The 25,524-nt window shown below is 55.9% G+C and overlaps 1 protein-coding gene across 15 annotated transcripts in view; it reads left to right on the forward strand.

The window, feature by feature from the left end:
- The window catches only part of COL27A1 (collagen type XXVII alpha 1 chain), a 69,269-nt gene that overhangs the window by 35,539 nt on the left and 8,206 nt on the right, over positions 1-25,524 (forward strand). For 5 of the 15 annotated variants that reach the window (XM_065854046.2, XM_071817284.1, XM_071817280.1 and 2 more), the window contains 42 exons: positions 1,599-1,643; positions 3,113-3,232; positions 7,047-7,085; positions 7,216-7,269; positions 7,726-7,779; positions 8,590-8,697; positions 9,360-9,413; positions 10,694-10,747; positions 10,865-10,909; positions 11,142-11,195; positions 12,002-12,046; positions 12,383-12,436; positions 12,523-12,567; positions 12,857-12,910; positions 13,568-13,612; positions 13,837-13,890; positions 14,483-14,527; positions 15,059-15,112; positions 15,543-15,650; positions 16,548-16,601; positions 16,873-16,926; positions 17,130-17,174; positions 17,774-17,827; positions 18,045-18,089; positions 18,766-18,819; positions 19,240-19,293; positions 19,499-19,552; positions 19,762-19,815; positions 20,469-20,522; positions 20,705-20,749; positions 21,052-21,096; positions 21,394-21,501; positions 21,782-21,835; positions 22,083-22,136; positions 22,336-22,389; positions 22,632-22,739; positions 23,189-23,242; positions 23,511-23,618; positions 23,920-23,973; positions 24,105-24,158; positions 24,389-24,442; positions 24,860-24,913. In XM_065854046.2, coding sequence (XP_065710118.2) covers positions 1,599-1,643; positions 3,113-3,232; positions 7,047-7,085; positions 7,216-7,269; positions 7,726-7,779; positions 8,590-8,697; positions 9,360-9,413; positions 10,694-10,747; positions 10,865-10,909; positions 11,142-11,195; positions 12,002-12,046; positions 12,383-12,436; positions 12,523-12,567; positions 12,857-12,910; positions 13,568-13,612; positions 13,837-13,890; positions 14,483-14,527; positions 15,059-15,112; positions 15,543-15,650; positions 16,548-16,601; positions 16,873-16,926; positions 17,130-17,174; positions 17,774-17,827; positions 18,045-18,089; positions 18,766-18,819; positions 19,240-19,293; positions 19,499-19,552; positions 19,762-19,815; positions 20,469-20,522; positions 20,705-20,749; positions 21,052-21,096; positions 21,394-21,501; positions 21,782-21,835; positions 22,083-22,136; positions 22,336-22,389; positions 22,632-22,739; positions 23,189-23,242; positions 23,511-23,618; positions 23,920-23,973; positions 24,105-24,158; positions 24,389-24,442; positions 24,860-24,913 — 2,499 coding nt within the window. The remainder of the gene's footprint in view (positions 1-1,598; positions 1,644-3,112; positions 3,233-7,046; positions 7,086-7,215; positions 7,270-7,725; positions 7,780-8,589; positions 8,698-9,359; positions 9,414-10,693; positions 10,748-10,864; positions 10,910-11,141; positions 11,196-12,001; positions 12,047-12,382; positions 12,437-12,522; positions 12,568-12,856; positions 12,911-13,567; positions 13,613-13,836; positions 13,891-14,482; positions 14,528-15,058; positions 15,113-15,542; positions 15,651-16,547; positions 16,602-16,872; positions 16,927-17,129; positions 17,175-17,773; positions 17,828-18,044; positions 18,090-18,765; positions 18,820-19,239; positions 19,294-19,498; positions 19,553-19,761; positions 19,816-20,468; positions 20,523-20,704; positions 20,750-21,051; positions 21,097-21,393; positions 21,502-21,781; positions 21,836-22,082; positions 22,137-22,335; positions 22,390-22,631; positions 22,740-23,188; positions 23,243-23,510; positions 23,619-23,919; positions 23,974-24,104; positions 24,159-24,388; positions 24,443-24,859; positions 24,914-25,524) is intronic. The other 10 variants (XM_071817278.1, XM_071817279.1, XM_071817277.1 and 7 more) reach the window with 10 other exon arrangements.

Here is a 25,524-nt window from a genome sequence, read left to right on the forward strand (position 1 = left end):
GGGGACCCAGCCGCGAGGGAATTGCTTTTCCCTCCTGTAGAAAGCATTGAGATGGGGATTTTTTCTTGGTTGTGAGCATCCTGGATGGACACGCAGGTACGAACAGCTCCGTCCTGGCATTAGGAGTTTGGGTTTGCGATGCTGGTGCAAGTGGGTGGAGGTTGAAGCTTTGCAGCGGCAGATGAGGTTCTTAGGGACGTGGGTTAGTGCCAGGGTTGGGTTAATGGTTGGACTTGATGAGCTTGAGTGTCTCTTCCCACCAAAATGATTTCATGATTCTATGATCTAGTTTATATCTGCACCCAGGGTGGACATGATGAGCCTGTCCCCAGGCACCTTGCAACGGGCATCTGATGCTCACAGGAGAATCCCGGTGACTCCAAACTGGGCACCTTCCTGCAGAACTGATCTCTCAGCAGCACATATCCAGCTACTTAAAGGAGGGGTGCTGGGGGAATAAACGGGGCGCTGCCTGGCACTGGGAGGGCTCTCTGCCCGTTCTGGTGCATGTTTTAACATTGAGTACAGTGGGCAGGAATTGTTTTATTTTACCTCCTTCAGCAACACGCAAGGTTTGAAAATCAGAGCAGAGCTGTCAGCATCACTGCTGCTGCCTGTGCCATTCAGTACGAACACATAGAATCATAGAATGATGGAACAGAAGGGACCTTCAAAGGTCACCTAGTCCATGCTGTACTCAAACCGAGCTCAGAGGGTCCCCAGCCCCTGGGTAAGGGGAACTGAGCAATGAAGCATTTTAGATTATGATGTTCCCCTTGGCAAAGCATAACCTTGGTGCCAAAGTTGTTTCTGGACGTGCAGCTTCACCTTTTACCCATCCCGTGGGCACAAGGCAGCGAGGTGGGGGCTGCCTAAGTGGCTGTGGGGATGCAGCCATGTCTGTAATTCATGGGGATCGTCTGTTTGCAAGCTCAGAACAAAAGCAGCGGCTGTAACTGATGGCTCGGGGCCGCACCTCTGCGGCAGACAGACGCTGTGCTGCAGCCGCCGTGTTGTCAGTCTCTGCTGACATCTTCCAGGTAGATTTCTTACATCGAGAAAAGCCAGAATCTCCCAACTGACTTTGTTTCTGTTGGGACGGATGTTTCAGGAGGCCTTGAAGTGGGGTCACCGCTTGGCCAAATTGTGCACTTTAGACTAGGGATGCACTAGATCAGATCTCACACACGTTCAAAGCTGCAGATGTTTGCAACCTTGTCCAAACTACTGTTTGAGTGGGTGGCCGTGATCCAGCTTTATGGGATTTTTTCCTAACATGCTGCCTTTCTTCACCAGGTGTCAGGAAATGTGCTCCTGCTCCCTGGCCTTATGGGCTGGGGTGTTTCTGGGATGGATGATGTGGGATTGCACCGCTCAGCTGGCTGAGCAGAGCTGCATAAAATGGGGTGCACTTTCCTCCCTGCCTGTATAAAACAGGGTTTGAGACTCAATGCTGCCAGTTTGCTCTGAATCAGCTGTTTTCAATTCCTGCTTCCCTGGGGCTGGGATGGCACTGGTCACCCAGCCACCATGGAATGTCCCCTGGTTTGGGGGAATTCTGCTTTGGGGTCACACAGTCCCCCTCCTTTGCCTTTCAGGGCTGTCCTGGGAGACGTGGACTGGTGGGACCCAAAGGAGACAAAGTGAGTATCGAGGAAAATGTGGGAAGGTACGGGATGCAGTGTAAGGTCTGGGGCAGACACCACAGATGGTTTGGGTTAGTTTGGGTGTTTTTCATCAAGAGGGCAGTGTGAGCTTATGAAGCTGCAGCCTGGTGACACTTTATGTGCATTTGCAAGAGGAAAGAACTCATTTTATGGGTATTTTAAGCCCAGGCTCACGACTGAGCGTGGACAGGCTCCTGTCTCTCATCTGAGCCATTTGATGGCTCTGCAGAGGTGACAGAGCTGGGAGATTGGAGCAGCTTTAGCTCAGCTCACCTAGAAGAGGCATGTCCCAAAGTCCAGCCCCATGCTGTACCCACCAAGTCATCTTAGAGGGACATCTGTCCCCTGGCACCGCATTGCTCAGACCCACAGCTGCCCGTCCTGCTGCAGAACCCAGCACAGCCCAGTTCCATCTCGGGCTGCAGGATCCCAGCACAGCCCAGTTCCATCTCGGGCTGCAGGATCCCAGCACAGCCCAGTTCCATCTCGGGCTGCAGAACCCAGCACAGCCCAGTTCCATCTCGGGCTGCAGAACCCAGCACAGCCCAGTTCCATCTCGGGCTGCAGGATCCCAGCACAGCCCAGTTCCATCTCGGGCTGCAGGATCCCAGCACAGCCCAGTTCCATCTCGGGCTGCAGAACCCAGCACAGCCCAGTTCCATCTCGGGCTGCAGAACCCAGCACAGCCCAGTTCCATCTCGGGCTGCAGGATCCCAGCACAGCCCAGTTCCATCTCGGGCTGCAGAACCCAGCACAGCCCAGTTCCATCTCGGGCTGCAGGATCCCAGCACAGCCCAGTTCCATCTCGGGCTGCAGGATCCCAGCACAGCCCAGTTCCATCTCGGGCTGCAGGATCCCAGCACAGCCCAGTTCCATCTCGGGCTGCAGGATCCCAGCACAGCCCAGTTCCATCTCGGGCTGCAGGATCCCAGCACAGCCCAGTTCCATCTCGGGCTGCAGAACCCAGCACAGCCCAGTTCCATCTCAGGCTGCAGAACCCAGCACAGCCCAGTTCCATCTTGGGCTGCATGCAGCGTTGCCTCATGCATGGACAGACGCTCGGAGATGCTCTGGGTTAAGGGTGGTGCCTCAGTTTCCCCATCAGTAAAACAGTAAGCATGCTCCTAACCACCTTTGCACAGCAGTTTCCATCTTTCCCAAGCTGTAGAGGGGCAAACTTGTTCCCTCATGAGTCGTGTAACTTCTGTGTGCCTTACAGCTTCAATACCTGTAGCATTTAGATAGGTCTGGGCATAGGCGTGTACCTGTGAACCTCGTTCCTTTTGCTTTCCGTGGTGTCAGGGTTATTTAGATGTTAAGAGCGGTTTTGAACCCAGGAATTGTGGATGTGCCTACACCCAGACTTTGCTCAGATGCTGATTTGAGTCAGAACCTGTGTCCAGCTTGTGCTGGTCGGTTTTAAGCAGCTGTCCCTGTCTTCCTAGGGGTACCCTGGAGCCATGGGGCGGATGGGCCCCCCAGGAGATCCTGGCCCTATGGGCATCCCTGGTGTCCCCACCGTCGTCCTCTGGAGGAACTCCAGGGAGGACTGGCAGATGTTCACGGTGAGTTACGGCACTTGGGGAGCTCTGTTTACACCTCCCCATCAGCTCCCATGCACGCACCTCTGTGCTGCTGGGGTGGGAGCTGAGGGGAGGGATTTGTGATGGTTTGTGATTCCTGATCTGCTGGGTGCGAGGACAGAGGTGGGGAGACAGGTGGGGACAGAGGGAGGATGCCAAGGAGACAGATACTGCTGTCCTTGGGTGAGATGGGATTGGTGTGTGCCGTGTTCCAGCTGTGCTCACACAGCTGCTCATCCCTCTGTCCCCTGCCAGATCTTGGAACCCCATGGTGCACATACGTCCATGACCTCCTAAGGGTTTTTCATGTCCTGCCTCTGTAACGTGGTGGCTGAAGAAGATCCACGCTGTGCAGAAAGCAGCCCCTCTCCTGCTTTGCGCTGCTGGTTATGCAGCATTGCCCCTGTTTCCCACCACAACCCAGTTTTCTGCCGTCACCCAGCTGTGTGCCGTGGCTTTGGCTCACAGGGCTTGCGCCCATCAGGCTTCTTGCTGACATATTTTGTGACCCAAGCCTGGCTGCTGTGGGGAGCACAGGAGCAGGGATGGGAGCTGCGGGGAGACAGCAGTGCTGCAGCTGCTATCCTAATTCTAAAATTGTTCTGTGATTCCAAACCACTGGGTTTCTAACTGCCTTGGGCACTTCACTGACCCGGGGCTGGAGGTCCCTGGAGGGGGGTGCTCTCTGTGTTGTGTGTCTGTGATGTCCCTCTGATGGACTGCAATCTGTCCAGATAATATGAGCTGCTTGAAGCAGAGCTGGGCAGAGCAGCTTGCAAGGGAAGCTGGTGGAACAGACAGAGTAATGGGCAGAATGCTCTGGCTCTCTAAACGCTTTAATGACCTTGGGCAGGACATTTGACTTCCAAACTTCAGCTCATTCATTTGTGAAGAGGCTATAGCACGCTGTGCTCCAGGGCAAATGCCTTTAATGCTGGAAGAACAATACAGTGAGGAGGAGCTCTGCTCTGCCAGGGCAGCACATCCCGAGGAAGGGATGATGCTGGCCAGAGGGGACCAGGGAGAGAGGGGCCTTATGCGGGTTGGACTTTCAGCTCGGGTTGACCAACCAGTCCTTGGGCCAGACCTGCCCCTCGCAGTTTGTGTTGGAATGGATCAAAGCAGCTGTAAAGGATAAATACCAGATTCCTCCTGGGAAGCGTAGAAGAGCAGATCATTGGTATGTATCTTAGTTGACCTGGTGGTCCTCTGTGTTCTCCTGTCCTCCTGTTGCTCTTGACTATGAGCTGTGCCAGTATCAATGCTCACCAGACCCATTGCAGGTACACAGAGCAAACAGGGACAGGAGACAGCGAGCTGGAAGTGTTGTCCAAAGCAGCCTGCAGTGCCAGAAAGCATCTCCAGGGCAATCACCTTGCTCCCAGGGTGTCTGGGGTGGACATCTGCATAGCCAATTCAAAGCACTACAGCATTTCACAGGGCTCCTGATGCTCCTTGCTTTGTACGCTCAGCCAGAATTGCATAGTTTTGTTTTTCCTGCTTGCATTTGGAAAAGGACCTCAGACTTAGTTCTCCTGCAGGCAGGAACATTCGTACCTGTGGATGTTGATACAGACCATGATTTCTTTGGTGTGTTACCACCTTTAGGAACGCTATGGGGAGCGGATGGTGTTGTCTGTGTTTGGGGAGCTGGAGGCTGCCGGGGCCCTGGCTGCAGCTCCCAGGGGTTTGCGTGCTGGTGCTTGGCCCCACGCTTTTGGCAGAATGCCGATCTGGAGGGGAAGGCAGCGTCTGGCGAGGATGACGTGGGGCACCCGAAAGCCGTGCTGGGCTATTGTGTCTGTGGCCCTATGACCCCGGCAGTGCCGGCGGCGGCGTTTTGCCTGGCAGTGGGAAACAGGAGTGCAAAGCTCTAGGCTGGGTTTTGCTAATCTTTGTTGAGATAGTGCAGGGGTGAAAAGCTGAGAGCTGGCTGCTGTGAGGAGGGGGGGGCTGGTTCTGCAGTGCACTTCAGTGTCCGGGGGACTGGGGAAATGCTGTGACTGGGGACAGGGCTGCTCTTGGGACCTGAGGGTTTGTGCTTTGGGGGCTGCAGGGGGGAATTGCGGCCTGCTGGGGTTTGTTATGGGCTCAGCCTTTGGGAATTGCAAGTCAGAGGAGCCACCTCTCAGCCCAGGGGATGTGACACAGTGTGGCAGACTGGGACAGCAATGGATGTTGGTGACCGTCCTTGGAGCAGTTGTGGCCATTGGGGTGCTCCATAGCCTCTTTATGCTGAAACAAGCCTTTGATGTTCATGGGAATTGAGCAAAATCAGCCTGAAGTCACTGAGGTTCTGCCCCAAGCCCTGTCCTGTGTTTTTATAGGCGGCAGGGTGACAGACGTTGGGTTTGCCAAGACGCTTTCTCGGTGTAACTGGAGGGGCAGGAACTGTCGCTGTCTTATTCTGGCAGCCTTGACTTTGGAAGTGGTGGAGACCCAGGAGCCTGAGAAGGAGAACAGGAGCTCCTGTGGGGAAAGGAGGGCTGGGAACCATTGAGCGAAAGAAAATATTGCTCCATGCAAAAAAAAAGGAAACCTCTAGGGATTTACTGCTGCTGCAATTAATTTCTCTCCTCTCTACTCAGCATCTGGTGCTCCAAAATAAGGGTTCACATCTCCTGTGGGGTTTTTTTCCCCCCTTTTTAAAAGGCTGGATTTTTTTTTGAAGCCTAATGAAATAATATCCTGTCCTGAGTGAACCTGAGTTCACCAATTCCTAAGATAAGGCAAAAGCCTTGGCTGTGCTCCAACCTTGCCAAGAAGATTTTGTAAGCAGTTTTTGAGGGAAACGAGCACTGGCCGGGCAGAGGAGCATGGCCAGGCCATGGCTGCACACCTTGGCTCAATTTGGAATGATTTGGGTGATCAGTTTGGGATCAGCTTGAAAGGCATTGAGACGCCTGATGTGGCGTTTGAGCTGGTTAAATCCATCCATCTATCCATCCATCACCTGCACCCCAGAGCCCAACTCATTATTAGAAATATTTCCACATGTTGAAAGGTCTGTGTTTTTTTCCCTTAGTGAGGTCCTTGTTTTTTTCCCTTCTGTCTCTTCTGGTATCGGAGAATGGATCACTGGGCGGGGGGGGGGGGGCAGGTGGGGGTTTCCAGCCCAAAGCTGGGGAGCACATGGGGATCCTGCCCCTCCAGCACTTGGGGTTGGGCTGAGGAGCAAGGGGGGTTTTCTCAGCCAGGATTAAATGTTGCTGTGATGGGATTGGCCCACCCTGAGGCTTTTGGGTGTTTTCTTTCCTCTTTGTGGTCATCTGCTCTTCTAAAACTATTGGAGGGGCATGAAAGCCTTGCCTGGACATCTTCTCATCTGTGCCTTCGGATGGGGCCGGTAAGGACAAGGTTTCCCACTTGGGGCAAACTGCAGTGTCAAAACAGCTGCTTTTAGTCCAACCTGGGCTAAATATGATGGTGTCTGTGCTCACCAACAACACATTTCTGACCTCTCCACATGCAAAACATTTCCAGTGTCCCAAGGCTGCTGGGGCATCCATGGGGGAGTTGAATGTCAGCAAATGTCAGAAGAGATGGGCTCTCTGTCTTAATTTGCTAATGAGACCAGTAGTTCCTTATCTCCTGGACATTGTTCTCAGATTAAGCCTTCTCCTGTGACTTGCATAAACATAGTCTATAAAAAACAATAATAAATGAATTAGAGGACTGGTTCATTGCTGTGTCTTCCCAAGCAACAGGAAAAAGACTTTGGAACCAGCAGAAAGGGATTTATGTTATTTTAATTTTTTTTTAATATATTTTGCTTTTTTTCCCATTCTCCTTTCAGCAATCATCATTTTACCAGCTTCTGCATGCGGGCTGGCCGGTGAGTATCGCTCTTCAATAACTTTCTGTGGTTCATTTTTCCCTCGGCTTGGTCAGCTGGGTCTTTTTCTCTCCAGGGTCTTCAGCAAGGAGATCTATTTTACCTAAACTTCTCTTTTTCTTTCATCCAGAGAAAACCCGGAGCCCCTGGGCCCCCAGGACATCCAGGGAAAACAGGAGCACCTGTAAGTAAGAAAACCCCCAGTGTCCACCCGCTGCCACCTCATTGTCACCCTGCTGCCACCCCTGGTCCATCCCCAGCCACTTCCACAGTCCTGGGCTGTCCCAAAAAGCACCTCTGTAATTAATGACCTTGGGACTGGGTTTCAAAGAAGCCTAGTAGTTTTCTTGTCTACTTCCCACCAAAAACTGGGTGATGTTCAGTATCTAACCCCCTGGGTTTTGTTGGCAGACATGGCTGGTTTATCTTCCCGGGATATCAGGTCCTTGAGCTGTCCCATGTCCCCCTCTCCAGGGTGACAGGCAGATGTGAATGTGAATCTTCCCACTCTGCCCTTCCCAAGGCCACTATTGGGCATTGCTCATTGTCCTGTGACAGCCACTGCAGGGCTCTGGCTTATCTTGGCACGGGCTGGGACAAGGGGGACATGTTTGGTGACTTGAGCCCTGTTTGTGCACAGGGACCCTGTGGAGATCCAGGGGAACCAGGCGAGAAGGGCCAGCGGGGGTACACGGTGAGTGGGGGTGCTGGGGGACCCCCAGCTTGTGGGGTGGGGAGGGGAGGCTTGGTTGTGGGGACAACCGGGTTTGGAGACGTTGGGTAAGCCCTAAGGTCTGTCCTGGGGACCTGCTGAGACCCTGTCCCTCTGGAAAGGAACCCTGGAGTGCTGGATAAGGGACAACTGCCACAGGTTTGCTGCTGGTTTGGGAACTATGCAGGGAAACGTGTGCCTGGTTTGAGAGGCATGGGAGGTGATGCCCTGGACCCTTCTCACAGAAACCCAGCCTGGTTGGGTTGAAGGGACCTCTATAGATCCCCAGCCCAACCCCTGCTCACCAGGGTCACAGAGCAGATCACACAGGTGGATCCAGGCGGGTTTGAATGGCTCAGAGAAGGAGACTCCACACCCGCTCTGGGCAGCCTGGGCCAGGCTCTGGCACCTCCCAGCAGAGAAGTTTCTGCTCATGTTCAGATGGAGCTTCTTGTGTTTCAGTCTGTGCCCGTTGCCCCTCACCCTGGCGCTGGGCACCACTGAACAGAGTCTGCTCCATCCTCTGACACCCACCTTGAGATACTGATCAGCATCAATAAGATTCATCTCAGCTTCTCCAGCTGAACAGCCCCAGCTCTCTCAGTCTCCTCATCAGAAAGATGCTCCAGACCCCTCAGCAACTTTGTGTCCCTCCACCGGACTCTCTCCAGTTATTCCTTGTCCTTCTTAAACCAAGAACCCAGAACTGGACACAGTATTCCAGATTGAATTTATTGGTTTCATAATGATGTGGATTTTTTTAAATTTCCCGTGCTTGGCTTTTCTCCCCAGGGTGAGCCCGGGCTCCAGGGCTTGCCGGGACGTGCGGGTTACCCCGGCTCGGATGGTTTCCCTGGCCTGGATGGCAAACCTGGCCCGTGGGGGCTGCCGGGAGAGCAGGTGAGCTGCGGGCAGGGCCCTGGAATGGCCAGTGTTGGAGAGGAAACTGCAGCCCCAAGCATTGGACAGGAGACAAGGGGCTCCTAATGCTGCTCTCTTCATGTTCGCTTACCTCCTTTAACTAAAAGAAGCCTACAAACCCAGGCAGTCCCGGATTAGTGCCTCAAGGTTCATGTTTCCCAAAAAAAAGGGTTGTAGAACACGTGTGTGTTCAGGTGCAGCTGGGACAACCTGAGCGCTGCAGATCCTGAGCATCCCTGAGCATGAGGTCTAGGATGCTCTTCTGGAGCTGAACCTCCTCGTTGTGTTTACAGGAGAAAATAGGGGGGAGGGGGGGAAGAAAGGAGAGAATTATGTACTGCCTGGATAGTATTTAAGCTCTGAAGGTTGTCACTTTTTGGTGTGACAGTCCCTGCCCTTTTCCAGACCCACAGCAGCAATCCCTGGGGAATATGGGCAACGCACCTGGGCTGGAAGGTTTCTCAGGGGGCTTTTGGAGGATGATAATGACTGGGCTGTGCTGAGAGCTTTGGGGTCTCAGCAGCCCCCCAGGAGTCTGCACAGGGGTGGCTGTGGGCAGGAGGCAGCAGTGGGGAGGTGGGATGGGGCCGGGCAGGGGTGGGAGGTGCTGGGGGGGACACCCACTGTGCTCCTTTCCCCAGGGACCGCAGGGCTTCCAGGGTGACCAGGGAATGGCTGGTGAGAAGGGAGAAGAGGTAAGCTGCCCTCATCTGCTGTAGGCACGATTTGCTGCCAGCCCCAGTCCAGCACACACACTTAATGCCAGCCAGTAAGAGCTTTTTGTTACTGGTTTCACTGGTACTGCACCAGCAGTGCCCAGTACCCATGTCCCACCCCCACCAGCCTGCGACATACTTGTGCCAGCCTGATGTTGGGGGACAGCATGGGATCCCTGTTGTCACCCTCCAGCTGTGCGGGGTCCAGCTGGCAAGTGCCCAGTGTCCCCAGCTGCCCAGCCCAGGGGGGACTGGGGGCTGCTGATGCATAGCACTGCAGTCAGGGCTTTGTCAGCCAGGGTATAAAATGTCCAGAAAAAAGCAAATATTAATGGTTTCTATTGCTTTTTTTCCCTTTCCCCCCACCAGTCTTTTAAAGCCAAAATGTTCAGACCTAACCAAGAGATTCTGGCCCTGATCTTCTCTGAGGTTTGCTCAGCCTGGGGTGTTTGAAACCTGATTTCTTCTTTCTGAAACAGCAATCCCACGTCACTTATGATACAGGGGGTTTCAAAAAGATGGACCCAATTTCAAAGCAGTATACAGGGCGTTTTAAAAAGATGAACCTAATTTGCAATCACTGTATCTCTGCAACCACGAACCACCCATGAATGGAACTCTTACCACGTGAAAGGGCAGGGCATAGTGTTTCAAATTATTATGGCTAGATAACTCATTAAATGGTTTGTAAATTTTTGTGTAATTGTAACGTGTTGCCATCATGAAATATATGGCTTTGAAATTGGGTCCATCTATTTGAAACACCTTGTGTATCTTTTCTGGCTCACACTTAGGACCCTCTTGCCCATGAGCATCATCCCAGCATCCAGGAGAATCTCTTGCCCTTGGGCTTGACCTCTCTGTTCTTGAGCCCTCAGCAGCTGCAGATGCATAAGCTTTGCCCCATGAAGCTCTTTTCCTTCCTCGGTGCCACCATGTGCAGCCCAGGGCACCATGGTGTCCCCAAGGCACCAGTGGTGGCCATGGCCCTGCCACTCGGTGCCATGGAGAGCCCTGTCCCATCCCTGGGGGTGCTGGGACACCTCTGTGTCACCGTTGTGCGTGGCGTGGTGCAACCCCATCTTGGGACACAGGTGTGGGGTGGCCACAGCGTGGTAACACTGTGCTTGTGCTAAATGAGGCAGCCCCAGAAGCAAAGTTCAAGGGTCCCTATCCCCAGTCTTGTGGGGCGCAGCAGCCATGTTTTGGCTCCTGATGGTCCAGCTGGGGCTCACACATCCTTGTTGTTCCTGTTTCAGGGTTTTTTGGGAGACCCTGGAGCAGCTGGGGACAAAGGAGAGAAGGGAGTGAAGGTGAGGGTGTCTGTCCTTGCTCCTCCAGCCCTGCCTGCCTTGGGCAGGGGGTTGTTCCCTCCCTGCTGTCCCCTCAGCTCCATCTTCCATCACTCAGGCTGCTCTTGGCTTTTCCAGGGAGTGAAGGGAGAAAATGGCCTGCCGGGTCCTGCTGGTCTTCACGTGAGTTAACGTGTCTTGTGATGGCTCCTTTCCTCCATCCCCTTTCCTGGGCTGACCCTTTTTCTGCAGTGGCCTCAGCTCCATCCCTCGCTCCATCCCATGTTCCCCTGGCTTTGCACAGAGCTCTTGAGGTCTCTGCTCCCTCTGACCCTTCTGCAATGGATGGGACAAGGGCAGCTGCTGCCTCGGGGTGGGCACCTCGCTGATGCTTTTTTCCTGGCTTTTCTCCCAGGGGATGTCGGGTCTGAAGGGTGCGATGGGCTTCCAGGGCCCTGTGGGGCCAGAGGTGAGTGGGTTTGCTGGTGGGTTTTGCTTTCTCTGTGTCACCAGCCCTCCCCGAGGAGCCACGTTCTCCTGCTGCTCCCACTGGAAGGACGTGTCCCAGGAGGGAGGGCTTGGGCTTTGCAGGTCACTGCCACTACTTTGTGGTTTGATCTTACAAACCCCTTATTTTACTTTTAGCATTCAGGGGAAAAAGAAAACCCTAGATCTCCATAATCCTTTTGCATTTTTGCATCTGTGTCTTTGTCCTGAAAGTGGCTCTTATTAATTGGGAAATTGCTCTGGAGCAACCAGGCACATTGTCCCTCTGCACGTCTGCAGGAGCCTCCCCTTGCCTACAACATCTGCGTGGACATTTGCATCCCAGCTCATTCTCCTGGCTGGTGATGAAGAGAAATGAGCCTTTGCAGATCACATTACCTTGTGGTTTATTTTCGGTGACCACCTTCAGCTGAGGTGACTCCCAGGCTGCCAGCACCTGGGTTTTTCCACGCTGCTGTCAGCATGCTGATAGCTTCACTGCTGCCCCGGCTGTGCGAGAAATCTCAGCCAGGGGAGGGTTTGCAGAGGGTTTAAAAAGAAAACTGAAGTGGTTTGGTGGTGGTGGATGGAAACACCTTTCTAATATGAAGTGAGTCAGGGAGGTAGGGGCTGGCCAGATAGGGACATCAAGTAGCTGGTGCTTGATGCAAAGAAAAGGGAGAATTTGGGATGTGAAGACTGAAAAGGGAGAATTTGGGATGCGAAGACTAAAAAGAGAGAATCAAAGCAAAATAGGCTGGAACTGGCATCCTTTTTCTCCTGCTCCAGGGAGAAGGTGGCTCAGTGGGTGCCCCAGGTCCTGCTGGCCCCATGGTAAGTCACAGCTTTGGGGTTCAAAGTGCTGCTGAAACACAGCGGTGGCCAGGCTGGTGGGAGCCGCTGCCATCTGGGATGTGCCATGGTGTCCTGCCCACCTTCATCCCTTCTGCTGGTGCTCGCCTGAAAAGGATGTGCCTGCTGAAAGTGCAGCTGCCTGATAGTGAAGGGCAGAAAATTGCAAAAGGACAAATGGTGTTACAAATGATTTTAAAACACACACCAGTAAAGCCCCTCCAGCACCCCACCAGCCTGGGGCCGCCCCGCTGCCATGGGAGGTGCCGGGGGGCCTGTCCCAGTGCCCGTGGGGCTGAGCCCGCTCTGGCATTGCAGGGGGAGCTGGGCCAGCCGGGAGCAGTGGGGTGCCCAGGTGTCAATGGCTCTCAGGTGGGTCTGTCCTGCTGTCCCCTCTTTGCTGTTTGGGGTTCTCCAGCCACTGTACTCACCCCATCCCTCCCCTGCTCTCTCCCCAGGGAGAAATGGGTCCCCCCGGCTCACCTGGTCCCCGGGGCCCGCAGGTATGTGGGTATGTGACTGCACCTGGAGACTTGGGTGTCTTGGGACAGATTGGAGGGTGTCATCCAGCTTGGAGGGGTCTGCTCCAGCTGGCTTGTGATCTCAACCCACTCTAAAATCTGCAAAGAGGCTGAGATGGGGGCATGGGAACCCCTTCCTTACCCTTCACAGAGAAGGATGGGGGGGTTCCCCATGGACTCAGCAGAGCGGTGTTTCCCAGGAGGGGTTTTGCAAGATGTGCATGGGGATTTAATTCTAACAGCAGCTCATCGTCCCCCACTGTTTTTGCAGGGACCACAAGGCTTGCAGGGCAGACGCGGCGCTCCCGGCCCCAGGGGTGTGCAGGTAAGCAGGTGCTGCAGGTGCTGTCCTGGCACAGAGCTCACCATGTCCCCGCGGTGTGGATCCCCTCACCTGTGCACTTGCTGAGCGAGGACAGAGCTGCTGGGACTTGTCCCCACGCTCTTGGCAAATGGGCACAAAGTCCTTGACCCTGCAGGTCTTTATGGCTCCCCAGGAGGGGTGCAGGGGTGTGAAAGGCCATGCCCCATGGGCAGGATGTGCAGGAGGTGGGCCAAGGGAAGGGTGAGCTGATGGGGACATGGTCCCTGGGGTGTGACACACAGCTCCTGGGGGGCCAGGCAGGGTTCCTCTGGGCTTGGAGCTCATCCACAGAGCAGAATGGTGAGCTGCACCTCTCTTCTTAGCCCGTGTAGGCCAAGGGGTGATGGTTTAAACTAAAGGAGGGAGATTCAGGCTGGACATGAGGAAGAAATTGTTGGCCCTGAGGGTGGTGAGAGCCTGGCCCAGGTTGGCCAGAGAGGTGGTGGATGAACCATCCCTGGAGACATCCCAGGCCAGGCTGGACGGGGCTCTGAGCAACCTGAGCTGGTGAAGATGTCCCTGTCATGGCAGGGGGGCACTGGGGGAGCTGGGAAGGTCCATTCAACCCAGACTGTTCTGTGATTCTCTCAAATCTTCCTCCACCTTTCTTTTCCCCAGGGTCCACCTGGGATGGAGGGATCAGCTGGTCCCAAAGGAGACACTGTAAGAGCTTCTCATTGACTGGCTTTGCCCTTATGGGGTGAAGCCCAAGGGCTTCCCTGGAGGGACATGAGAGTTGGGGTGAGGGGTCCCTGTCCCTGCTTTTGGAGGGGAGAAGGGGGCAGCACTTGCAGCAGACCTGACAAATGAAGCCAGAAGGTCCCTGGCAGCCCCATCGGGGAACACAGTGGGGTTGGATGCTCCCTGATCCTACACTGCTCTTGCAGGGCACAGACGGTGTCCCCGGGCTGAGGGGACAGCTGGGACAGGAGGGCCCTGGGGTAAGTCCACGGGAGCAGGTGGCTGAGTGCGGGGTACCTTTGTCTTCCCCCTCGCAGCACCCCAAAGCGCCGGGGGGGGATGCCCTGCTCCCCCTGCCATCCTAGCCTCCTGCAGGGCTGGTGGGGCACAAGGGCTGCTGGGGGTGACAAGGGTGACAAGGCCAGGGCAGCCTCGCCTCCCCCGTGACCCATGTGTCCCAGCTGAGCATGGCCATCGGTGCATTTGCTTCTCATTGCTGCAACCCTGACACACAGAGCTGAAAACTGGTCCTTGTGAGAGGGATGAGGGATGCAGGGTGGGATGCGGGTTGTGCATTTGGGAGGCTAACAGAACCTCGTCCTCACGCTAGTGGCCACTGTGTGCGTGGGGGCAGCTTGGGGAGGGCTTTTGCATCCACTAATCCCCATTGGGGAGCAAATCCCACTGTGGCATCAGCAGTAACAGCTCTGCAAAGCTGAACCTCGTCTCCAATTTATCAACATCTTCCCAACCTGTGGGAGCATTGCCAGCCTCCGTGAGTGCATGGCTTGTGATATTTTGGTGTGTTTTTTGTTTTGGTTTTTAACTTGTGTTTTGTGTCTCCCTCTGAAGGGGTTTATTGGGCTGCCAGGTTCAAAAGGCACCCAAGGAGAGCAGGTGAGTGATGGAACCCATGCCATGCCTGGCTTGGGATGCAGGCAAGCTGCATTACAGCAGCCCAAAGCACCAGCTTTGTGTGCTATGCCCGTGTTAAGACTTGACGTTGAATAGGTGGCAAATGCAGTGGTTTGGGAAGGCAGAGCCACACTTGGCCTTGCCTGGCTTTGCTAAAAGGAGCTTTGAGACACCATGGTGCATCCTAAACTGTTTTCTGCTTTGGGGAGGCGGCAAGGGAAGTGGGAGCACTTCAGTATGTGTTAGGGGACACAGTGATGAGGACAAGGTGCTCATCATCGTCTTGGCATCAGGATGGTGCAGCTGGGTGCTGGGCGTGGGATTGGCATGGGGTGCTGTGGCACTAATGGTTTGGTGGGAATTAACCCAAAAGTTCCTGGATCTCCCCTGCTGCATTAGGAGCAAAGCTCTGATCTAAATGGGGCAAAACTAACTTTCTTTGCATGCACAACGTGCTTGGGTTGCAAGGAGTGGCATATTGTGGTTCCCTTAGCGTACCCTCTGTTCTTGCAGGGCTGTCGAGGTCCAGGTGGATCCAAGGGAGACCTGGGAGCCAAAGGAGACAAGGTACCACGTACCCAGGGTTGTGGGGGGAATTCCTCAAGCTGCTGCCCTTTCTGGTGTTCAAATGTGCTATTTCCCCATCAGTGGATGAGTTTGTGTGGATGTCCAGGCACCCAGGGGCATTTGCTTTGGAGAACTGTGAGAGCTGCTGCCCCTGATCCATCCTTCCCTGCTCCGTCTTGCTTTGGCTGTTTAAAAATGTTATACTGCCCCAGGGATGCTCTCCGAGCAGGGTTGTGGAGTGTTCACCCAGAGCAACCTCCTGCCAAAATCTGGGGGTACAGAGAAGTGGGACAGCAAGCAAAGGGCTCTTGGGGGGCTCCTGCCCATGGGTGGGGGAGCCCCAGGCACCAGCTCTCCCTCCTGTCTGCAGCTCATGTGAGATGGGCCCCTGTGAGCCCCGCTGTGACATTCTGCATGTTATTCCTCCCAGGGTCCCCGTGGAGCACAGGGAGCTGAAGGACCTCCGGGGATTCGGGGCCAGGTTGGCTCACAGGGTTTTCCCGGCCCCCGTGGAGCGGCAGGACCCCGGGGACCAGAGGTAAGTGCTGTGGCTGCTCCGGGGCGACGCGTGGTGGGACACGTGGTGTGGGTGGGTGGTGTGGAGGGTGGCAGCTGTGCAGGATGCGGTCAGGGTGGGGGGTGCTTCCTTGTCCCAGCCCTGCCCGGCGATGGGTGCCATGGCTCAGCGCCCATCCCAGAGCCACGTCGTGCAGTGCTGCTCTCTCCCGCTGCCTGATGCTGGCTCTTCTCCAGCATCCTGGGCATCTCCACCACCCTCTTCTTCCTTCCATGGGCTGAAGGCTCACCCCAGTCCAAAGCCCACCTGGTGGTACTGGTGTTTCATAGAATAATTTTGGTTGGAAGGGACCCTCAAGATCGTTAACCCAGCCCTGGCACTACCCTGTGTCCCCGAGAACCTCATCTCCGTCTGTCCAGCCCTCCAGGGATGGTGACTCCAGCACTGCCCTGGGCAGCCTGTTCCAATGCCCCACAGCCCTTTGGGAAAGAAGAAATTGTTCCCCACATCCAACCTCAACCTCCCCTGGGCAACTTGAGGCCGTTTCCTCTGCTCCTGGCGCTTGTTCCTGGGGAGCAGAGCCCGACCCCCCTGGCTCCAAGCTCCTTTCAGGCAGTTCAGAGATCAGAAGGTCTCCCCTCAGCTCCTGTTCTCCAGCTGAAGCCCCCAGGTCCCTCAGCCGCTCCCATCGCACTGGTGCTCCAGCCCCTCACCAGCTCCGTTCCCTTCTCTCAACTCGCTCCAGCACCTCTTGGTGTGAGGAGCTCAAACGCAGGGAGCTTTCCTGTAGACAGGAAGCGTCCTGGCAAACGGAAACAGCTCAAACCAAGAGCACAGTTGAATTGTGGCACCTGTTGGCATGTGCATCAGATTGGGCTCCCGAGGAGCCTGACCGACTCCTCTCCTCTCTCCTGGCAGGGGCAGGAAGGCCAGATGGGCCTGGCAGGGCTGAACAGCAGCGAGGGACCCAAGGTCAGTGCCAGCAGCTGTGTCCCCTGCTTCCCTATGGAGGGATGTGACCACCCTGCCTGTGACCTCCTGCATGGTCCCAGCACCCAGGGGACAGCACCACGCTGCACCCACAGCCTCTTGTTCCTCCACCCCTCCGTGACATCCCTGCACCTGCCACAGCCCCACACCACCTGCCAAGGTGGTGGAGGCTGAATGAGTCCTGGGATTGGGGGGCTTGGGAGGTGCTGCAGGGTGACCCAAGTGACCATGTGTCCCTCCCTGTGAATTTTAGGGAGGCCGAGGACCTGATGGCCCAAAGGGAACCCCAGGACCACGGGGAGCCCGGGTAACTAATGGGTGCTGGTACTTGTAGCTGAATCTTGGAGCATCTTTGGCTGTGAGAGATTGAAACAACCCTGCAGGCACCTTGCCTGGTGGCTTGGGGCAGAGATGAGGCACCTTGGGGGCAGCTTGCCATGGAAAGACCCCAAAATATGCAGTGTTATTGCTGCCAGATGGATGCTTTTCCTAATGTTTGCTGTTTTGTAGGGCCGTGTGGGTCAGCGTGGGCTGGTCGGAGACCCCGGGCTGCCCGTGAGTAGATGTCCCCTGTCCCTGTGCTGGCACATGGTGCTGGGACAGGGAAGCCAGTTCTCGGGGAGCAGCATCCCCAAGTGTGGATGGATCACAGTGTCAGGCTCTGCTTAGGAATTTGCACAGGATAAGTTGGGGATGAGTAGCTTGGGCTTTTGCACGTTGCACACAGCGTTTTGACAAACCACCTGCAACAACTTCCCTCCTACTGTGAGCACAGAAAATTCAGGAAATGACAACTTTTTAAGAAAATCTGTGAAGTTGTACTTGGTGAAGGAGACAGGAATAAATAACTGGGGCAAGAGGGGGTACAAAGCACGGTCAGGGTGCTCACGGTAAGAGCGGTTTTCCTCCCACACTCCTGTTATTTCCCAGCAATCGCATCCTGAGGTGGGATGGAGCAGGAGGAGCTGTGCAGGGATGAGCTGTGCGCTAACGAACCTGGGGCTCAGTATAGACCAGATGAGCACCCAGGGGACCATGTCATCATCGATTCAGCACCTTTTAATACTGGAGGGGAGCTGTGGGGCTGGATAAACCCTTGGTGGGGGCACCCAGCTGTGGGACTCCCCTTTCCTGAGACCAGACTCTACTTGCAGGGCTTGCGGGGCATCCCAGGAGCAGAAGGCGCAGAAGGAAAGCCTGGTACCCAGGTTCCCATCCTCCACTCTGTACTTGGGTGAGGGCTGGGGCGGGGGGTTGTGTCAAGAGGGCTAACAAAGCCCAGCAAGGGGGGGAACTTTCCAACTCCTTCATCCCTGTGGCCACACAGGTCAAGACCTTGAAACCATGTTGGACATCGCTATGGGATGGGACTGGGAGAGGTGGTTCTGCCTCCCCATCCTCATCATCACCTGCCTTGTGATGCAGGGTCTCCCAGGAACCACAGGCAGCCCAGGCAGGAGGGGACCACCGGTGAGTAGAGCTGCACGGCTGCATGATTGCTGCCCTCCATCCCCTCTGCTCAGCTCTCTCCCCTTGGGGATGTGCGTCAAAAGCATGTCCATGGGATGTGGTGCGGGTGGTGGGTGGCCCAGGTGCTCCTCTGGCTGCGGCTGCAGGCGGGGACCTGCCGAGCATCGTGCTGAACGGGAACGGAGCAGCACTTTAAGAAGTGGCTATTGCAAAATGATTGCTTATCCGTGACACTGCTATCTGAAACAGGCCCATCAGCAAGACCTGGGCTGGCAGCAAGTTTTCCCTTCTGTAGCGTTTGTTTATTCTTGCTCCAAGATGCGAAAGGGGAAACGAACAAAACCCAAACAAACAAACCCCCAAAGCTGCTGTTTGCCTCGAAACAAAATATGAAAAATGTTCTGCTGTGGGTTGAAGAGATGCTCTGAATTTGCTGTGAGCTGTCTGGCTGTGCGTGTGGGTGTTTTCTGTGTGCACACAGCCGCTCTACTTCAGCAATAAGAACCAAAGAGCTGGTTTGAAGTGGGAAGCCCCAGCACTGCCTTTGATGGGCTGATCTGTTCTCCTGGGCACTGGGCTTGGCTTTGGGTTGGTCTTGGACCACAAACTCTCAGGGAAAAGCCTTTCCATCCCTCCTGCCTTCCCTCTGTTGCTCACCTTCTGCCCTTTCTCCCAGGGTTTTGCTGGCTCGCAGGGGCCTCGTGGACACGCAGGACCTCCTGGATCGATAGTAAGGAAAAACCTTCATTCTGCATGAATCCTACTTTTTGCTCAGTCTGCCAAGGAGCATGGGTGGGAAGTCAGTGAGGTGTCCAGCAAGGGTTGATGCCAGTGGTGGGGGATACAGGATTGTCCCCGCTTGGAGGACCAACAGAGGATCTTTTCTTATTAAAAACCATAAAGAAGCTTCAGTGGCAGGAATAGCTGGAGGTGGAGAAGAGCAAAATAACTTCTGGAGAGAATCAGGCTGCACAAGGGGCTTTGCAGCTTCTCCAAGCCTAGTGAGGTGTCATGGGGAACACCAGCCCCAACAACCTGGTTTGGAGCAGGTGACACCTGTCTGTGAGCACAGAAGCAGCAGCAGGGGTTCAGTGGGACTTGTCTCATCTCAGCCTTTTGACTGGCATCTCCTTCCCGAATATTTCCAAAGGGTTTCTTGGGGAAGCCTGGACCTGATGGAGACCCGGGTTCCCTGGGCCCAAAGGTGAGAGCTGGGGCTTAGGGGGGAGTGAATGTGCTGGGAGGGCTGGTTGGGACAGCGATGAGGGTGAACAGCCCCGAGAGGCTCTGGGCAACCATGGGGGAACCTGTGGGCTTGCATGAGCTCGGACATGGACACCAAGTCTGGGAAGATGCCCGCCCACATCCTGGGAGCGGAGCTTTGTTAATGCCCTTGTCTCACCTGGCAGGGGCTGCCCGGGAAACCTGGCTTGGAGGGGCTGCAGGGACCTGTTGGCACCTACGTGAGTGATGGAGCTGCCCATGGAGGGGGATACGGTCCTGCCTGCCCATGGGCAGCAGGCGGGCTGGGGGGACATGGTGCTGTCACCAGGCAGTGCTCCCACGGTGCCAGGGTCCTGTCTGTCCCCAGGCCAGAGCTCAGCCTCGGCATTCACCTTCCCAAAAACCCTGGAGATGCCCTGGCTGCCTCCTAACACCATCCTCTCTGCAGGGCTACCCGGGACTTGCTGGTGACCGCGGCAGGCCGGGGCGCAGGGGGGACAAGGTAGGGCTGGGAGATCCAGCACAGGGGTGAAGGATGCGCCAGGGTGGGGATCCAGACTTCAGAAATGTTTCTGGGTTGAGATGTTGAATGCAGCGGATGGGTTTGGGTGATGTTTGTGAATGGTCTCCATCAGCTGTGCCAGGCGGGTGGCAGGAGGGGAACGGCTGCAGGTGGCTCCCACATTCTATAGGAAAGATGGGGACAGACTTTTGAGCAGGGCCTGTTGTGGTAGGAAAAGGGGTGATGGCTTTAAACTAAAGGAGAGGAGATTCAGGCTGGACATGAGGAAGGAATTGTTGTCCCTGAGGGTGGTGAGAGCCTGGCCCAGGTTGGCCAGAGAGGTGGTGGATGAACCATCCCTGGAGACATCCCAGGCCAGGCTGGACGGGGCTCTGAGCAACCTGAGCTGGTGAAGATGTCCCTGCTCATGGCGGGGGTGGCACTGGGGGAACTGGGAAAGTCCCTTCAACCCAAACCATTCTGTGATTCTATGAATGTATGTTGGGTGAACTGATGGTTGTCCAGCACTTCATCTGCCCAAACTCCCTTACTTTGTTATAAGACATCAGGCAGCTGGATTGTTTTTTTTTCTTTAAGAGTTTACTGCATTAAAACATAACAGCAGAAAGGAAATCTTTCTTGCCTCCCGACAGGGAGAAAGGGGAGCCCAAGGCCCACCGGGATTTCCAGGAAAAGCTGGTCCCAAGGTGAGTGCTCTCTGCTGCCACCCTGGGCAGCTCCAGTCCCCCCAGCACAGAGCGAGTGGCCTTTGCTGGGCTTCCTGTAGGAAAGTGGGAAACCTTTGCTACAGGGATCAAGGGACTAAACTGGGGAGGGGGGAGCAGTGAGGGCTGTGGTGTGGGGCTGTCATTGCCTTCTCCTCCCCCAGGCCCTGCCAGGTCCCCCTGGTCCACGAGGTGCTCCCGGCTCCCAGGTAGGGCTTGTGTGCTCCCATGTGCCCAGCTCACTCCGCTCCCTCCCTGCCATCCCTCATGGATGTACAATATTCTGCAATATATACTGTGTGCTTTAGCAACATAGACCCCAAACCCATTTGCAGGAGCAGGCAGGACCCTGGTCCTGCTCATTGCCAGCTGGGTTTCGTTGTGCTGCTGCATGGACACAGCTGAGCTGGCCTGGGCACGCGGGGTTTGACTGAGCAAAACTTGACCCTGCCCGCGGGGTCCTCTGTGTCCCTTCGCTGTGACCACGCTGCTGAGCACCCTTTTGTTTCAGGGCAGAGCAGGAGACCCGGGTCCTCGAGGGCTTCCAGGGCTGCCAGTAAGTGGGAGAGCTGTAGCTCACAGAGATGCTCTGTGGGCTGAAGATGGGTGATGTCCCATGGGGTGAAAGATGGGGGTCACGGGGCAGAGAATGACCCAAACCCTACGTGGGTAGCTGGGTGGTCACAAGTTGGGCAAGGGGACAGCCGTGGCCTCCTGCACCCACAGTGATGAGCCACTGGTACCACCCATGGTTGCACAACTGCTCCAGGCATGGGGCTCCCACTGGCACTGACCTCCCTGGAGCTGCACCCCACACTGTTTCCGGGTGCTAAGTCACCTTTTGGCCTTGCAGGGTGTCCCTGGCCCACGAGGGCTGGATGGTGTCCCTGGGAAACCTGGCTCAGCAGGAGAAATGGGGGTTCCTGGAGTGGCTGGTGCTGCTGGCTTGCCTGGGTACCCGGTGAGTGCAGATGTGGCTCCTTCAATTGATGCCCAACATGATCTCCCGCCTCAGCCAGGTGCAACAATTTTGCTGGTGCAACACTTTTGGGGAGCTTCCAAAAGCACCTGCAGAAAGGGCAGCTGGTGCAAGGGGTCTGGAGAAGCTGTGAGTGGTTTCTCTGTCCATGGGGATGTGATGGGATGCGGGATCCCAGCCTCTGCCACCCATGCTCAGGAGCTGCGAAGGCTTCATGATCGAAGGCGATACCTTGCTGCTGATGTGGGCTGTTTGTTTTCAGGGACGGGAAGGTCCAAATGGACCTGAAGGGCCTTCAGGGGTGAGAGGAGAGAAGGTAAGGACAGAGAATGTGCTTTGGTTCCCCTTGCTGGCCCTGTGAGTCAGGAGCTGCCCAGCTCACTCTGGTTGCCCAAAGGGGATGTTTTCCTCCCAGTTTGGCCACTGGCTTTGCTCAGTGGGATGGGGATTTAAGTGCAAGGTGAGATAAGAGCCGTGCAAGCCCTCCTGTGGGGCTGGGGCGGTGGTTGTGTGTGGAGGACCACCAGGGCTGCCTGTCCTCATGTCTGTGTGTCCTCTGGCAGGGTGACACAGGACATCCTGGGGAAGCTGGTGTCAGCGGGCTGGATGGCGAGCAGGTACGTCAGTGGGGGAGCCCTGTCCTCCCCTCACTCTAGAGCCTGCACCTCCCTGCGATCCACCCCGGGGATGGGAAACGAAGGGATGCTGATCCTCAACTAAAGCTGAAGGTTAAAGCTGTGTCTGCATTAGCTGAACCAGAAGCTTTGTGCAACGTGCGGTAAACAAGCTGTGCTGGGCTGTGTGTTTCCTCCCCAGGGACCACCAGGACCACCAGGAGCCGAGGGTCAGCCGGGACCCAAAGGCGAGCAGGTGTGTTCCCACAGGGGCTGGCACCTAAATCCATGTGGGGCTTTTTGAAATCATCCCCCTCCAGCATGCTCATGCTTGGAGTTTGATGTTGCTGGGCAAGGGTCTGGGGTCCCCTCAAAGCCTGGGGACACCTGGTACAAGGAAAGCTGGGGTGTCTGTGCGGTGAGAAATGATGGAGACCAGAGCCAGGCTCAGCTGGAAAATCAACCAAGAATAATGCTGGTTGTGTTCATCCCATCCAGGGAGAGGCAGGAACCTGCGGAGCTCTGGGCATCAGTGGGGATCCTGGGGAGCCGGGAGATGATGGCCCAGAGGGGCCACCAGGGAGGCCCGGGGAGCGAGGGAAGGAGGTAGGTGAGCCGGGTGACACCAGGGCAGTCACCACTGCCCACCAGTGTCCCTGCGAGGGGAGGGGATGGGATGGGATGGGATGGGATGGGATGGGATGGGGACAGCAAAGGTGTGAGTGCCCTGAACAGCTGCCCTGCTATGGCTTTGTCACACCAGGCTGAGGTGCCCCTGGGGGAGGTGGGGGCTGATGCTTTGGGGTCCCCTTGCAGGGTAAGGTGCTGTGCTCAACAATTTGTCCTCACTTGCTTTTTGGGCTGGCATGGGTCACAGCTGGGGGTCACCTCCTGGGGCAGGTGACACTGTGGGGCCGTCTCATAGCCAGCACCAAAATCCCGGCCAGAGGAGCAGGGGGATAGCCCATGGAAGTCAGAGCTCAGTTTTTAACCCTGCCAGGACAGGGCTGGGGAGCAGTGGCTCTATCTGATGCTGATATTTCCCCTCCGGGCAGGGTGACACTGGTGATGCTGGAGACCCGGGTGAGCCAGGACCACAGGGACAGAAGGTGAGGAGTGCCCCTAACGCTGTCCCTCCTTGGGGACACCCATAGCTGCTTGGTTTGGTGTGGTGGGGGCAGAGCAGGACACAGGTGTCCATGTGGCTGTGGACCACTGGAGATGTGGGGCTCAGACCTGGCATCAGCATGTCTCCTGAGCACCCTCGGGTTCGCAGCACCCATTGAAAGGGTGAAACACGTTGTCTCCATGCAGAGGCTCATTTAATTGCTGTTTTTTTTCTTTTGTGGTGACACCTCTGTCTCCATCCCCGAGCAGGGTGACACTGGCCCCAGGGGTCTTCCTGGAGCGCCCGGTCCAGGAGCCGCTGCGGGAGAAATTGGAGAAAAAGGCCACAAAGGAGAGAAGGGCCAGGAAGGGTTGTTGGCAAGTACAGCGAGGAGCTGCCCCAGCCCCCCGGGTTCCCTGTGTCCCCCAGGTGGGTGGTTGGGTGCTGGGTGCCAAGGAGCAAGACTCACCCCCAACGGGAAAGCTTGGGCTGCAGAAAATACTGGGAACTGGCAAATCTCTGTAAATATAGGGAGCTTCATGGCTCACAGGCATGACACCAAAATTGGGTCTTGTTGGTACAAGGGGATGGTTTAAACTTGGCGGGCAGTCAGGGTTAGTGCTGCCTCCAGCCCCCTGGCGCTGGGACCCTGCTGAGCCTGGCTCTGCTCTGTCCCAGGGCCAGGTCGGTGTCACCGGAGCTGCGGGACCTGCTGGAGCCAGAGGATGGTTTGTAAGTGAGCTCATGTCCCTCCTCCTTTTTGGCTGATCACAGACCTGTGTGGTAGGTGGGGGACGTGACTGTGACTGGGAGCACCGGGCAGGGTTGAGTCAATGCGGCTCCTTTGCTTGTGCCCTTAACAGGGTGTGACAGGTCTCCGAGGCCCTCCTGGGCACGACGGTCCCGAGGGAGTGAAGGTACAGCAGGGTGATGGCTCCGACCCTTCATCTCTGGGTGAAATGCCTTTTTCTGGTCTTTTCCCAAGCTCTGCTTTCTGCCACGTGCTGGAGCTGGGGCAGGCCTGGGCAGGCTGGTGACCCGGGGGACCTGCTATGGGGACGCTCCCTGCTTTCTTGCCTGAGATCCAAAGTCAATGAGGCAAGGAAGGGCTTTGCCAGGGACAGAACTGTTTCTCCTCCTTCCCCAGGGAGATCCAGGGCCACGAGGCATGAACGGACCCGCTGGTGCTGCTGGATTTGAGGTATCAATGTCCGGGATCTTGTAGAGCTCCCAAAGGCTTTCCCACTGCTTCACTGTTTCCAACACAAACAAAAGCCCAAAGAATTTATTGCCCCTTAACTACCCAGGCCAGGGGGCTCAGCAGTGAGGAGGGGGTTTTAATGCCTCACAACTTGGTACTGACTTCCAGGAGGTACTTATATGCCCCCACCCCAAAAGCGAGGCCATTTCAGTTTGACACCCAGGGATGCCTTTGGCAAGAGCCACTCTCGCTGTCACATCACATCCACTCCCATACGGAGCCGGGTGCTGCCTGGGCACGTGCCTTGGGCAGCTGAACATGCTGCAAGGGAGAGGATGCTTAAAATACCCACAGAGGGCCTGAGCACCAAGCACGTGGTGGTGAGAGGCTGATTCTAAATCCCCAACGTCCCCGCAGGGACTCGCTGGAGATGATGGAGTCAAGGGAGACAGTGGCAAGCCTGGTCTGGTGGTGAGTACCAGCCCTGCTCTGGCAAAACGTCCCTGGAAAAGAGGTTTGGTAACACCTTGTGATAGAGCAGCAGAGCCTGGGGCTGTGTCTCACCTGCTGGGGTGGCCACAAAGTGACCTCTGCCAACCGGAGTGCTGGGATGTGTCTCCTGTGTCCTGCCCAGCAATGGCTTTAACTGAGTCATCGTTTCCTTGGCTTCCCTAGAGCCAAAGCTCCTTAAAGGCACTTTAATACAGCTATTAAAAACCATGCACAAGCACCACGGCTGTTGTGCAATTAACACTCGGCTGTTGCGGTCTGCCTGACGCAGGTCCAGGGCATTTGGATTCCCCCTGTTCTGCTGTCACAGAGTGAATCCGTGGGTGTCTGTAAGGTCAGGGGGCTGCAGGAACTGCTCTGTGCTCAGGAGCGCTTGTGCTGCTCTGAGGTGCATTTTGTGGTCGGGGTCCTGATGTGTGCAGAGCCGCAGGTGTCTTATTGCTGCCTTGCTCTCAGCTGCAGGATAAATCCCATTTGCGTCCCAGTTTTCCCATCTTGCCGTGCTGCTCTGCCTGAGTGCGACATCCCCTTAACTCAGGCGATTGTTTCTGCTGGGAGAGGTTGTGATGCGC

This window comes from Patagioenas fasciata, chromosome 20 (assembly GCF_037038585.1).
Source record: "Patagioenas fasciata isolate bPatFas1 chromosome 20, bPatFas1.hap1, whole genome shotgun sequence".
In the NCBI taxonomy this organism is placed as follows: Eukaryota; Metazoa; Chordata; class Aves; order Columbiformes; family Columbidae; genus Patagioenas; species Patagioenas fasciata.